At 39.0% G+C, this 14,200-nt stretch overlaps 2 protein-coding genes across 4 annotated transcripts; both read left to right on the forward strand.

The window, feature by feature from the left end:
• The first annotated feature begins 459 nt into the window (after window positions 1-459).
• LOC117392176 (GRAM domain-containing protein 2B-like) lies at window positions 460-4,635 on the forward strand. The gene is made up of 14 exons (XM_055231596.1): window positions 460-688; window positions 891-1,016; window positions 1,412-1,499; window positions 1,575-1,644; window positions 1,716-1,819; window positions 1,899-1,994; window positions 2,072-2,143; window positions 2,242-2,295; window positions 2,402-2,513; window positions 2,751-2,867; window positions 3,474-3,564; window positions 3,671-3,769; window positions 3,858-3,936; window positions 4,299-4,635. The coding sequence occupies exons 1-14, from the start codon at window positions 591-593 to the stop codon at window positions 4,335-4,337; spliced, it is 1,245 nt and encodes a 414-aa protein (XP_055087571.1). The 5' UTR covers window positions 460-590; the 3' UTR covers window positions 4,338-4,635.
• Window positions 4,636-5,225: 590 nt separating this feature from the next.
• Window positions 5,226-10,558, forward strand: LOC117392175 (TNF receptor-associated factor 2-like). Of its 3 annotated transcripts, XM_055231824.1 has the most exons (12): window positions 5,232-5,430; window positions 6,091-6,283; window positions 6,357-6,435; window positions 6,674-6,772; window positions 6,855-7,016; window positions 7,125-7,199; window positions 7,285-7,359; window positions 7,435-7,998; window positions 8,074-8,251; window positions 8,332-8,480; window positions 8,551-8,640; window positions 10,138-10,558. In XM_055231824.1, exons 2-12 carry the CDS (start codon window positions 6,096-6,098, stop codon window positions 10,216-10,218), a joined length of 1,740 nt encoding a protein of 579 aa, XP_055087799.1. In that variant the 5' UTR covers window positions 5,232-5,430; window positions 6,091-6,095; the 3' UTR covers window positions 10,219-10,558. The 3 variants fall into 3 exon arrangements, with proteins under 3 accessions (XP_033846083.1, XP_055087799.1, XP_055087800.1); XM_033990192.2 differs by lacking the exon at window positions 10,138-10,558 and having other exon boundaries at window positions 5,226-5,430; window positions 8,551-9,002; XM_055231825.1 differs by lacking the exons at window positions 5,232-5,430; window positions 10,138-10,558 and having other exon boundaries at window positions 6,264-6,283; window positions 6,357-6,446; window positions 8,551-9,002.
• The last annotated feature ends 3,642 nt before the right edge of the window (window positions 10,559-14,200 follow it).

Raw genomic sequence — 14,200 nt, forward strand, 5'->3', positions numbered from 1 at the left:
TATTATTCATTTACACTAAAATGTAATGCAACTTGGTGTAAAGGTATTCAGAATACAGTACTCTGATCCTCCCCCCCACACACACACACACACCCACACACTTGATTGTTTTAGCAAACTGATCATAGTTTTAGTGATCCTGTCCCTCTGCCGCCCTCTACTGGAATTTACCATCACTTACAAGAATCTTGCCATCAGGTCAAGTCCCCATCACACGACACAGACTTTGCTCTGTACATCCTGCACTTGCCTGTACAAAGCTGTAGTAAAAATGAAACAGTGATCTACTTTGCGCACTGCGCCCGTTTGATGCTGCAAAGTCGTTCAATACAATAAGCCACACAGGGCTACATGTTATGGGACTAAATTGTAGGCCTACATCAAGCCTAGTCCCGCTGTGTCTCCTCCTCTCCGCAGTTTTTCCTCCTCTCCTCCCTCCCCTTTTCCGGCTCCTCCTCTGGTTCTTCTTCCATCGAGCGCTCTGGCCAACTTTTCCCGTACTTGGTCTTCCTTAAACTTCTCCATTTCATGTGGGATAATCACAAGAGAGACACGCAAATGGGCACTGCGCAACGTGTAAAATGTGAACCATGGTACTAATGGCCGATCAACCGGACCGACCCGTGACCCCGTTATCCTGCCCTGAGCAACTTCCTCTCAAACAGTCCCGAGGGACCCGGCGGCCCACGTAGGTCTTGAGTCGGAAAGGGCACCGCTATGCTGTTGAAACAGAGTAGACTTTGGTTTGTTACAGCCACAGGGATGGTCTATTTGCGTCAGATGGATGCACAGAGTAGACTACAAGCAAACACTTTGTGATTTACACAGTAAAGAGACTCTGGTACTTTTTGTGTGCTTTTTTCTTTACCTTTATGACCTACTGTGTGCAGGTGTGAGGTGGAGAATGGCGGTGAGAGGAGACAGCGGAGGAGAGGACAATCTGAAACAGATCTCCAGATCCTGTTGGACACAGGTCCAGTACCTTCAGACAGTAGGAAAAAAACATCTGTGATGAGGTAGGCTATGTTTTATTTCTTTGTGTTCATCTTATTTTTCACAGACATAAAATTAGCTCAGCTGATTCTTTGTTGAAATATCATTAGTCAAACCTAGTAGTTGATGATGAGGATTGTGCACCATTTTGCTGAGTATGCAGGAGCAGTACCTGCATATTCTGTGTTGTGAAAGCAGAGTTACTGTTCAGGTGCCTCATAATAGCTACATGTTTTTCCATTTAGTCTTGTCTCTGAAATAGTTTGTTATATACATATATACATATACATATATACATTTACATATATACATTTAACTTTCTTCTGTCTAGTTTGTAGAGCACATAAAGGTCTCTGTGTCTCATCTTATCTCCATGTGTTATAATGTTACTACTAAATACTAAATACTTTCCATGTAGATTGAAATCAGTGGAGCCGCTTTTGCCCATGCTCAGTGCAGTGGACTATGAAACAAAATTTGACAGAAAAAAATCTCCACCCAGCCAGGTAAATACACCAGGCGACCTCATATATCGCACATTTTCAGTTGAAAAAAAAAAATCAAAACATTTTTTCCTGCAGCTTTCAAAGACAAATGCACAGTACCATAAGTTATTTAAAGAAGTAGGCAAAGATGAACCACTCAGGCAAAGTAAGTGTCATGTATTGAAATACACAGAGTTGTGTATGTGTTTGCCCATGTCTGTTGTGTTTTGGTTACAGGTTACACATGTGCTCTTCAAAGGGATATTTTATACCAAGGAAAAATGTTTGTCTCTGACAACTGGATCTGTTTTCATTCCAGAGTTTTTGGTCGAGATACTAAGGTTAGATAAATATGTTTAAATTTGCCTTATTACATTGTTATATGAAGTTAATTCACTATTTATTTAAATTCATCCCTAGATTGCTATCCCCGTTTTGTCTGTCACATTTCTTAAGAAAACAAAGACCGCTCTCCTGGTCCCCAATGCCCTTGTTATAGAAACTGCAAATGAACAGGTCAGCTCACAGGGACTGAATCACATCAGTTAAGTTCCCACATGTCACAGACACTAATATTTACTTTGTCTTTGCAGCATGTCTTTGTGTCCTTTTTGTCCCGTAACACAACATTTAAACTCCTGAAGTCCATATGCAACCATCTGGAGGTGAATGCAACTCTATATTTGTCATAAAAGTTGCATTTGTTTATTCTGTATTATTTGTTTTAACATGGTCTGTGGTTCACTTTTGTTCAACTCTGCAGGTGGAAAAGGTGTGTTGCAGCCCAGTTATTTCCTGCCCCTCACCTCTTCCTCTGGTTAGTCTGGGGTTTGTCCTGCTCTTTAGATGTTTTCTTACAAAACATTCTCTTGTACAGTCAAAGTATATTTATTATTGTTTACATCCTTGTGTTTATGTTGCAGAATTTTTCTGGAGACTTATCAGACTTGGATGGAGTTGTGCAGCAGCGACGTCAGGAAATGATGGAGAGTAGCAGCTCTGGATCACAGACTCCGGACTCTGATAAAATGACTGGTGTGTTTTTATTGCTATTGTACAGGTTCGAGCTATGCTGCTATTGTGAATGTAAATATCAGGTGGCACAGGTGTTGGGACAGTCGCTTTTGTTGATGGTTGGCTCTTGGCCAAATGAAATTTGAACCCGAGTCTGTTCTATTGTCATTGTAAAAAAAGTGGAATAAATGATCAAACCGGAAACTTTCACATAGTTCTTGTTCAATAATTTACTTTCTTTCTCCAATGGCTTTTCAGAATTCCCTGTTCTTCAGGACTCTTTCTTAAGTGCAGTGAAGAGCAGTGACGTCTCCGTTCATGCAGATATTCACCTCCAGTCTCCAAGCCAAAAACATGGAGCTACACTAAAAAACGGTAAGTTACATTGATAAAAATGTACAGTCCCTTAGTTTAAAGCTAATGTTTTTTGCAATTATCCAGTATGAAACAAACCTGTTCTTACACAGTTGTAGTGTCTTTTTGGACATAAAATAAAATAGGTGGTTGGACTATTTCTCATTGGTTTATTTTTAATATGTTGGAGCCACCTGCTGTCTCCAGAGAGATGTTACCTGTCTGCCTGGAATGTTCCACAGTAGTATAACATTAAACTAGTCTGTCTTCATGGAAACAAGCTGGTGACACCACCTGGCTAAGTTGGACATCAGATCTGTGGAGCTGCGAGCCTTCTTAAAGAAATGTTGCATGTTTATGAATGTATTTTTAAGCAGTAAAATTAAAACAGCACTATAGTTAAGTTGATGCCACTCTCTGGAACATTCTAGACAAGCACGATTTCCATGGAGAAAAGCAGGTGGCAAATCCTGCACTGGAAAAGTTACATTGTGTAATAATGTTTAATGTAATTCCATTTTGTCCCACTCTCCATTCGAGTCCATAGTCCATAATAAGTAAGTAACAAGTAATTATTGTACTCTTGACGTTTTTTTTTTTTTTGTTTTTTTTGTTTAATCATTGCAGGTTCACCCAAAACAGCTCGGACCATGCCACATAACTCAAAATTCTCTCAACATGTGTCATTAAACGCCATTCTTTTCATGTATTTATTCTTGTGAGTACGTTTTGATTCTGTGCAATTTGAATCTGAACACAGATTCCTGGACAGTTCCTCTGAGCTCTTTATATAAAGATTACAATGGTCTCATGTTTCTTAACAGAGTAAGTGTCCTCGTCCTCTCCTCCTGTTATATGGCATTTAAGATTGTGGCTCTTGAGGATCGTTTGAACTCCTTGTTGTCAATGGGAGAGCATATTCCGTAGGTTCATTTTAACAAATGTAATTGTCACATTTTCTTTTGTTCCATGGAATAATCTTAAGAAAAACTCTTCTTATTGCATTAACAGTGTAAGCCACAAACCACAGGATGACATGAGTGCTGAGATATACGGGGAGCTTTCTACAAATTTGTTCAAGTTAGAAAAGGTTTGTATTTCTAGTATCATAACGTACATATATATAAATTTTTTTATGTTCAGGTCTTCTTTGTGTAGCAGGTGCTATTTTGCATAAAGAAATTATTTTCAAATTACTGGTGGGTGTGGTGCATCGGTGAAGAGCAGGCAGTTTCCATCAGATATTACTAGTATACACAGTTTATATTGTTAAAGAGTCAATAAGATTGCACAGATTCTCCCACTGTCAAACTGATCAGTCAGATGTGCTCCTTAGTTGTTATTGTCTGAATCTCATTTATTCTTTGCTTTTATTGCCTCAGTGGTCACTGAGGGCTGGTGTTGGTATGTGCTTCTGCTGCTCTTGTGTCTGATGTTTTGTTTTTTCCAAAGATTCAAAGAAATCTCCAGAAGCTGCTTGACGAGACATGACACGTCACTGTGCAGACTACTGTTCAACTGATTTTTATTGCCTGTTTGGACATGATTAGGATGACAGCTGTTTAAACTGCAATCAGTTGTAAATGTGCAATATAAAGGTTTTCCTTCATTCCCTAATAACTTTCTGGTCTACAAAAATGTCTATTGTGCTATTGTTTTAAGATATTCTAATATGTGTGAATATTTTATAATGTACAGTTGAATTGAAGCTAGTTTCTGCCATTTTAAAGGTCAATATATAGCTTTTTTCCACAACCAAGTATGAATAAATAATATTTATATCCTGTCACTTGTGTTTTGATTTTTTTTAAATTATTGGTGCAAGTATTTTATGTATTAATTTAGTATTGTTTTAAACCAGGTTCCCTTTCACACTATCTTGAATTATGTGTTTGTGAAGCTATAACATGACCACGGTGAAATCAGGGCAATGACAAGCTCAATGAAAAATGTGTAGCATCTGTGTAGCATCTTGTATTTTCACATTGTTTGTGTCATAACAACATTTGTAAGTTGTAAATTCATTAATTGGTTCTATTAATTTTGTCCAAAAACGCTGGTAAGTATCTCAAAGAAATGCAGACCACATCATCAAGAAAGCTAAAGCACTTTCCATTTCTAATTGTTCAAGTATTAAAGCTTTTCTTTCAATAATTACATCTCTAAATGGTATTGTCTGCGGTGGTATGTAAATACAAAACATAACATCTTATGATTAAGAAAATTAAATGAAAAGGCTATTTTTACATTTTCCACAGAGGCTTGTTTTGTTTTGCCACAAAGCTCCGCCCTCTCTTGATTTTTGGGCCAATAGGAGGCGCAGCTCTGCACCTTGTCTGCCTCTCAACCAGTGCTGAACCCAGCGCATGACGTAAGAGCCAATCTCAAAGTGCAATGGCGATATTTGACAATAACAGTCGACGCTTTGTGGAATCACAGCTCTATTATGTGGCTAATGCTGAAGAAAATACATCACATTTGCTGCAAAACCAGAGTTAATATCTGCACCCTGCGAGAGCGTCACTTCGGGTGGGAAAGTGGTCGTCCAGCCTGTGCATATGATGACAGTTTAGACTAAACGCAGGTAAGTGCAAACTCCACCAATTGCAATAGCATTTTCGTGCCTGTTTGTATCAATGTACCTCAGTATTTTCCTACATCAGGGCTGTGTTTGGAAAGGGGCGTGGCGCAGAGCTCTTCTCACTTGTGACTGCAGGGCACGGATAGCTTAGCAACAGCGGCAAAGAGAAGCAGCAGCGCACAGACAATGAGCGTGTCATTTGTCAGCGTTTCTCTCAGTGGCCAGGCGCACTGTGCGCTGTCTGGACAGAGGGAGAGGCGGCCTGCGATTAGCTGTTGGTGCCAAATCAACTATAAGGAGGCATGAATGTGCCATGCAAGTGTAAACAAGGGGTGTGGGCCTATTCAACTGTGGCCTAGGATGCTCTGGGCTGCATCTACTAAGATGCTAAGAGCAGTCCTGTCTATTGCACTGTTGCTATAGACAGGACTGCATTGCTTCTAAGCAGAGATAGATGTTTGCACAAATAACTTAAATGACTTCTATCTGTTATAACTGTTATATAAAGAAATAACAAAACATTATACATGTCATACAAATGGGCTTACATTGTCTAAACCACGCTTTTCTGTATGTGTAATTATGTTTTAATGAGTGCTCCTGCAGACGTTTATTGAATGTAGAAGCAGAAATGCCTGTTGTCTAAGTGTCCCTCGTAAACAGACAGGATGGCCACACAAGAACCGTCCCCTCCCTCATCCATGGAGAGCAATAAACCTGGATTTCCCAAAAAAATTCTGGGCAACAAACTGGAGGACAAGCATCTGTGCAACTGCTGCCACAACATCCTCAGACGACCTGTTCAGGCCCAGTGTGGACACCGCTTCTGTTCCTATTGCTTCAACAGGACAGTCAGGTGGGGGGCGAAGCATTTCACACTATCACCTTTCAGCTCCCATGGCTAAACTTATCTGTTATTATGTTGACAGCAATGGGCCACAGAAATGCAATGCATGCATCAAAGAAGATATATTTGAAGAGTCTACATCAATTCTGAAACAAGGATGTGTGAGTATCATGTATGTGAATAAAATAAGCCACATACAAAATGACCTGTAACCACCTTGATACTGTTTGTGTCGAGGCAGTAGAGAAGCAGAGGGACCTATCATAAAAATATCTCATCATTTTACAATTTTTTCTATACATTTTGTTTTTGTTAGAATAAAGATGAACTTAAAAGTGCAAATGTATATGATTATTAATGTTATATACACCATGCTGACCATCTGCTGTTTTTTTTTAGGCTTTTCCAGACAATGCTGTTCGGAGAGAAGTTGAAAGCCTATCAGCAGTGTGTGTCAATGACAACTGCACTTGGAAAGGCAGTATCAAAGAATATGAAGTAATAACTTGATTCAATTGGTTTTCTCCTGTGCAGTGTGCTTGTATACACAAAGGATCAACTTAAATCTTCTTCTTTTCAGCTGACCCATGAAGGAAAGTGTGAGTACATGGTCATCCCCTGCCCCTCATGTAAAGAACGAATACGCTTCAATGAACAAGAGCGGCATAATGAACGTGAATGCCCAGAGAGGACACTCAACTGCAAGTACTGCAAGGAACCATTTCACTTTAAAAATATCAAGGTTAGAAATTATTTATTTGAATTTTCTTGAGGGCTTTCTACGCCAGGCCACTACTACTCACCAGAGCAGCTTTCTACCATTACTGAAACACACTTCATATTATCATAGGCCCATGATGAGATCTGTCCCAAGTATCCAATGATCTGTGAAGGCTGTGCCAAAAAGAAAATACCCAGAGAAAAGGTACATGTCATTTATTTCAACAGTTAGAAACTTTTATTTGTCCCTGATTGTTCTGAGAGTAATGAGAGGTCTTGCTTTTTTCTAGTATGTGGACCATATTAAGTTTTGCAGCAAATTCCGAACTCCCTGTCGCTTTCATGTGGTGGGATGTGATATGTCTGTAAGTTGTCAAATGGCTCTTCTTAATCATTGTGATGACCAGATTACATTATCAACTGTCTTTGTTGTTCCTCAGGTAGAGAAGGAAAAGATCCATGACCATGAGCGTGCCTATGCCTATGAGCATCTCAATCTCCTTCTTCACTACATCATGGGTATGAAAGTAAGCATGGAGGGCCTACAGCCTCAGGGACTGGAGGTAGCTGGACACAAACTGGTGGAGCTCCAGCAGTCCCTGAAGGAGCTTGAGGCCAGAGTGTCCCAGCTCAGTATCACCACTGTTCCTCCCGTGCAGGGAGCGACTGCCTCCTCCTCATTGTCCACCTCTGGCCCCTCTGGACCAGCTGCCTCTGCCCCTCTGCCCCCTCCCCCTACTCTGGCCCCTACACTATCTGTGTCCACGTCCTTTACCCCCCTGCCCAGCTCCGTCGGGGCAGCCCTGGAGCTCCAGCTCCACAATGAGAAGACCAAAGTGGCTGAACTGGGACGGAGATGCACTGAACTGGAAGTCAAGTCTGGTACTTTTGAAAATGTGGTCTGTGTTCTGAACCGAGAGGTTGAGAGGTTTGCAACTACATTGGAAGCAAGTAATCGACAACATAAACTGGACCAAGATAAAATTGAAGCTCTCAGTAATAAGGTATTATTTAAGTTGATCTAAAATGTACCTACAATTCAAAACTGCATAAAATGCATCTCACTGTAATCCATACAGGTGCGACAGCTGGAGCGAACTGTGGGACTCAAAGATCTGACTGTGGCTGAGATGGAGGGCAGATTGAGAGAGATGTCTGCTACTACATTTGATGGTGTGTTTATTTGGAGAATTTCTGATTTTGCAAAAAAGCGTCAAGATGCAATTGCTGGACGAGCCCCCGCTATGTTCTCACCAGGTAATCGTAACATTATGAAGTTGTTGTAAAGTTAGCAAGTTAACATGTAGTTTAACTATTTTTTTGTTACTTTTTCTAAGCTTTTTACACAAGTAAGTATGGCTATAAAATGTGTCTGCGGATCTATCTGAATGGAGATGGAACAGGTCGTGGCAGCCACTTGTCTCTGTTCTTTGTTGTGATGAGGGGACTGAGCGATGCTCTGCTCAAATGGCCTTTCAACCAGAAGGTACAAAGCTGTAACATGTGAGTTGCTGTACAAGAATCAACTTACATCTTTACTTTTGTTGGACTTCCAGGTGACACTAATGCTGCTGGATCAGAGCAACAGGGAGCACATTATAGATGCTTTTCGGCCTGATGTCACTTCCTCCTCCTTCCAGAGGCCCGTGAGTGAAATGAACATTGCCAGTGGATGTCCACTCTTCTGCCCTCTCTCCAAACTTGATGCCAAGAACTCATATATCCGTGACGACACTATCTTCATCAAGGCGATCGTAGACCTGACAGGCCTCTAGATGAAGCTTCATTGTGCTGCCTGCACTTGAGCAGCTCTCTAACCAGTAAAGCTTTATTTTGGCTCAACCTTAAACCATTATTAGGATGACAGACATGCTTGCTACTGTGTGTTGCAGGTTGTTTTACATAGTGACATTTCAAAAATTACTGTCATTGCTGTACATCTTTGGTGCCACGTAGAGATGGCTCTTAGCACCATCAGCTGCACTAGATTCTACAAAATCTATATCAGCATCAGCAATGAAAAAAAAGGTCAATTAGTCAATCTAGTGCAAAGTATGTCTTGTCTTTTGGCATTGACAGTACAACCTTAACGTGTTACATGTCACGTTTCTGGCACAAAAGCAACGTCTGTGGCAATGAGAAGTACAGCTGTAAATCAGTGTAAAAGGTTTAACAGTGTGCAGTTTGATTGAGTAGATATTGTACTGGATTGTAGTTTAGGGTAATGCCGACTTGTTGTAGAGTGTGGCTTTAAAAAATTAGCTTTACTTTCAAATTGTGTATGTCATGTACCTTTTAGTTCCCTTGATGGAATTTGCATACACAAACGTGGAGTTATGTTTTAAGAAGAATTGGCATTTTTGCAGCAAATGCGTGCATGATGCTTGTACTTTATGAATGAAATCATTTTTTGTGTTGAGTCAGCTTTATGAAGGTTCCTTTATGGTTGACTTGTGAATTAGCCATCTGTGATGGTGGACATTGCCTGCATATCTTTCAACCCAGGCTTTTACATGTAAAGTTAGTGTTGAGTATTTGTTTCCTTTTAGGGGTTGGTGGTTCTGATTGGTGGTTTGGTACATCTGTGGAAGATAACAGTGGAGTTACCAAGGAGTCAGGGCAGCTTGCCAGCCAAGCCTGAGGCATTCAAGCTTCATGTGTTTTTGTCTCTGACAAACATGCATAGCTTACGTTTTCCTGGGATATGCTCACTAGCTCACATCTCAAACACATACGTGTGCCCCACCAGACTGAGATCACTACAGATTCCACAAAGTGAAGGAATAGTTTCGTCTTTATTTTCAGTCCATACTGTAAAAGTTTTAACATGAAGTGTCTCAGTCACAAGAGAAAACCTGTGTGAAGGTATAATACGTGTCAATGAAATTATACATGAAGTCTGTTTGTGGAGGTTGAAAGGGTTAGTTTTAAAATATTTTAGATCGTAAGTTATTGATGTTAAGTCAAGGCCGTTGTTGGTGTTTTTAATTACAGACATATATGAAACTATATAGTGTTTTTTGCTAAACTACTGTTTTAAGTGTTTTCACACCAAAATAATCAAATGGATACAATTCTGCTTTTTATATCTTGTTATAATAATATATTTTAAAATTCCTGCCATTTCTCTATTTGCCCACCAGAGATCGCTGTCGTCCTGCGGCCTGCATGCTGATGTACAGTTCCTACTGGCCTGTTTGAAAACCAGTCTCGACCTGTATTGAACTCTCTCTGTGCATGGGAGGCTTCAATTCACAATTCACTAGAGTTTCACATTGGTTTACCTCGTGGGCCAGGTGTGAACGCATTTACATCTATTTCTTTGAATAAAAATACATAATTATAGAATAGTTATTGTGTTATATCCGGCTGGGTAACTGTTATACAGTTTGCCAGCCTATATTTATAGAAACTTATAATAATGTATCTCTCATATAATAATGTCCAAACAATCTATATATCAATGTTAATATACACAAAATGTTATAATAAGCATAGTATTACTAAATACTTTATTAATTTATATCTATATACCAGTGTTTTGTTTGTCAAGATGGTTGGAACAGGCCAGAAGCAAGTTTGTGTAAAAGAATGAGTGCAATAATCATTAGTATAACTCAGCTCTGATGACCTGTTTGTTTTCTCAACATTATCATGCGCTTTAATATAACTACGATTAGAAACAAAATATTTCCGAATTAGAACTTTTTGAATTTGGAAATCTGATGAATGAGGTTTTGTGGGGTTTTTTTTGGAATGCAGGATTTATGTTAACCAAATGTGAGTTGCTCTGTCTGTGTGTGTGTGTGTGTGTGTGTGTGTGTATATATATATATATATATATATATATATATATATATATATATATATATATATATATATATATATATACACACACACACACACTACTGTGTGTGTGTGTGTGTGATTGAACTTTTGACATTGTAATGTTGTGTGCCAAATATCTTTATATAATGTTATAATGTTTTCGACTGTGCATGTCCGTGTGTGTTGCACTGAGTTGCTGCTACTGTAAGCTCTGAGGGGACATTAGGGGGCTTTTGAATGGAGACCAAGGTTTTTGAATGTACTATTATTAACATTTTTTACTAAAGCTCTGTTGTGTGGTGCTGGTAACTTGAATAACAGTTTATTTGTGCACTTTCAGTTGTTTGTACAAACAGGGTATTTTGAGTAATCATTTTGGATGACCATGTACCTTGAAATTAGAGCCATATATTCTTATGTTGATATTTGATGTATTATAAACTACATGCAGTGCGAGTAATAAATGTACTATTGAACGTTGTACTTGACCATTTCTGGCCACTAGAGGGCACTAGTTATTTACTAATTATTTGCAGTGTTAGTTTGGATGTTGAAGTCAGTCCATTTACTTTACATTATTCCACATGTATTTGCCTGTAACTTTATTCTAGGACTTATAGGCAAACGCATCCTCGTAAACTGGAGACTGAACATAAAATCATTGCATGGGAATTTAGAGGTAGCTTGTAGATTTTGTTCTGTATGTATTTGTATTTTGTATAGAGTTTGTATTTATGTGATATTTAACATATGTATTTTTGCGACAAATGGACAAGAAAATCCCGGTATTGTCTGTTACTTAAAACCATTAGGTTTATTTGTGAAAGCACGTGCACCTGTGAAGTTGGGGCAAATGACTCGACTCCAAAGACACGAACGATGCTCAACAGAAACACTGGACGCGCACGTGGCACTTCATCTGTGTCAGTTCAGGTCAGCTCAGGTCAGCTCAGGTCAGCTCAGGTCAGCTCAGGTCAGCTCACATGGATCTATTCAAATAACACGCGGCCTCTTAGATTCTTACATAAGTTAAAAACGGCGGTTTAATGTGAGAAGTATGGAGGCTGTTGGGATTATTTTCAAATGATTGAATATAAAAATGTTATTCAGATAAGGACAAGATGCAGTTTTTGCATTGATCACATTGTGGTTTCATGATAAATATCTGAATGTTGGTTCTAGCATTGCCTGTATGGCATTGTGTGGGGTAAAGAATCCTGCAGAGGGGCCCTAACATCAGTTTAACCTGTTATATAGTCTAGTTGTCTTATATGTTTGAAATCACAGGTTTTATTTAGAATTTTTTTTTTTTTTGCTGTAAGTAGAAACATGAATGCTGCGAGAAAACATTTTAAATAATTGACAGAGAGAATCAGGTTGAATATTTGACTAATGCAATGCCTCTGCAGAAAGGAGGTCATTCCCTGTAGTCATGTCAATACATAATTAAAAACAGGATGCAGACACTCAGTAATAGCCATGACCTACTACCACAGACTACATAGTGAGAAATGTATCACACACCCCTGTGAGAAACATAAATCTTTTTAACATCTACATTCTTTCTTCTAATTATTACAAACCTGATGGAAATTCAGCTCTCTATTTCCACTCAAAGTTAACACAGAATGACTAAAAGACTTGTCCAGATCTCCAAAGTGTTAGAAAGCATGTGAAGAGGACACTCTGGAACACTCTCCTGTCCAACATCGGTTAAAAAGGTAAGCCAGGCTACACTGATGCACACTTTAAAGAGCAGCCTCTCACATAGATCAAAGTAGCTTTGAAGGATCAGTATCAGTTGACCTATGACCCTACAACAAATCATTCGGTATTCATGACATTCATATTAAAAGCCACATAATCTAATGTACCAAGGAACGCACAACATCTTCAGAAGAGTATTTTATATTAATGCTTCAGTTTTCAGTTTTGTTACATTTCGTTGGTCCAATTGAAACACCAGCTTTAATCTCCAGTCTGGATATACTAACCCCTTTTCTTTTGCTCAAAGCTTATTAGCAGTATTGATTTTAGCTCATTTACTTTGCAGGCTTCCTGCAGTGGAGCCAGATGACCCATCTACATATCAACTACACTACTGTACTGCATGGGACGCCTTTTTAAGAGAGGGATCGATTTTCTCCTCTTTTTATTCTCAAAATATACTTGCTGCTTGATAAATAGTGTAATAGGGATTTCCTTTTTCCTTTTCAATTGTAAGAGAGTTTCTATCAAGGTAAGTGCATCTCTGCTTTAATGTGTGTCTGTCTGATGCACAGTCTGCATGTACAGTATATCTTATGAAAGTCTAAATGATGTTTTGAACCTGATCAGTCCATAGGATGTTATTTTCTTGTATGTCATAAGTGATATTGACCCTCACTGTGATATCAACAAACTTTTCATCTAATGGTTGATATAAAATATGCAGGCGAATTTGGTTGACCTCATCAGTATTTCCACAATCCTTCCAAGCTCGACCCACATAAATCAGAGCAGGACGAGAGCACAGCTGCGCTGTGTGGAAGGAGAAATGCCCAGAGCTCATGGATTTCTCAGTTGGGCTCCAAGCAGCTGTCACAATTTTGTCACAAATATTTTTGGGTAATTTGACCATTTCCACATCAACTGCTCACTTCATCCATAGTTTTGTAGCTCTTGCAGGGGTTTGCAGTCATGCTCAGTGAAGTTTTAGGAAAGACATTAGACATTAGACATTGATTTGAGAAGTTATTTCCCAGAAGAAAAATGATATACTTACAACATTTGTTTGTCTATAGTGGGAGTTTGAGATGACAGACAAAAAGTGCAGTTAGCTTCTTCAATCTTTTATCAAGCCAATGTTTTCTACCTGTTGTGCCCAAAACATACTTTATTCTAACTGCATAGTTAGATACACTTACTACTACTACATACTAGATACTTTCAGTCATTTGAAACTTTAGCCTGCATTACATTAGTGAACACACAGATTCTAATCATTGTGTGATGGTCCTTGAGTGCTCTGTCTTACACAGAAGATGTGTTCATTAGTTGTGGATTTTGGGTAGTTGTATTAAAGACTTACAGTATTACTGTCCTCCATCTTTGTTAGAGTCTGTTGGTTTTCTAATAGTTTTCATCAGACAGAAAACCATTAGAGCAAGCCCACAGACCACGTCACTCAACACTTTTTCAGTGTGTATTTTCCCCTTGACTCTCCGCCAACGCACATATAAAAATAAAGTTCAACTTTTTATAGAATGGAAATGAGTGCAAATGTTAACTTTAAATCTTGTGTTTGCTCTGTTCACAATTTGACCAATAACCCTGTCATCTGGGCTGGCGGATCGGGGCTTTACAGTGGTGAGAACAATTACTTCATGCTTCCACTCA

The sequence above is a fragment of the Periophthalmus magnuspinnatus genome, chromosome 23 (genome assembly GCF_009829125.3).
Source record: "Periophthalmus magnuspinnatus isolate fPerMag1 chromosome 23, fPerMag1.2.pri, whole genome shotgun sequence".
NCBI lineage: Eukaryota > Metazoa > Chordata > Actinopteri > Gobiiformes > Gobiidae > Periophthalmus > Periophthalmus magnuspinnatus.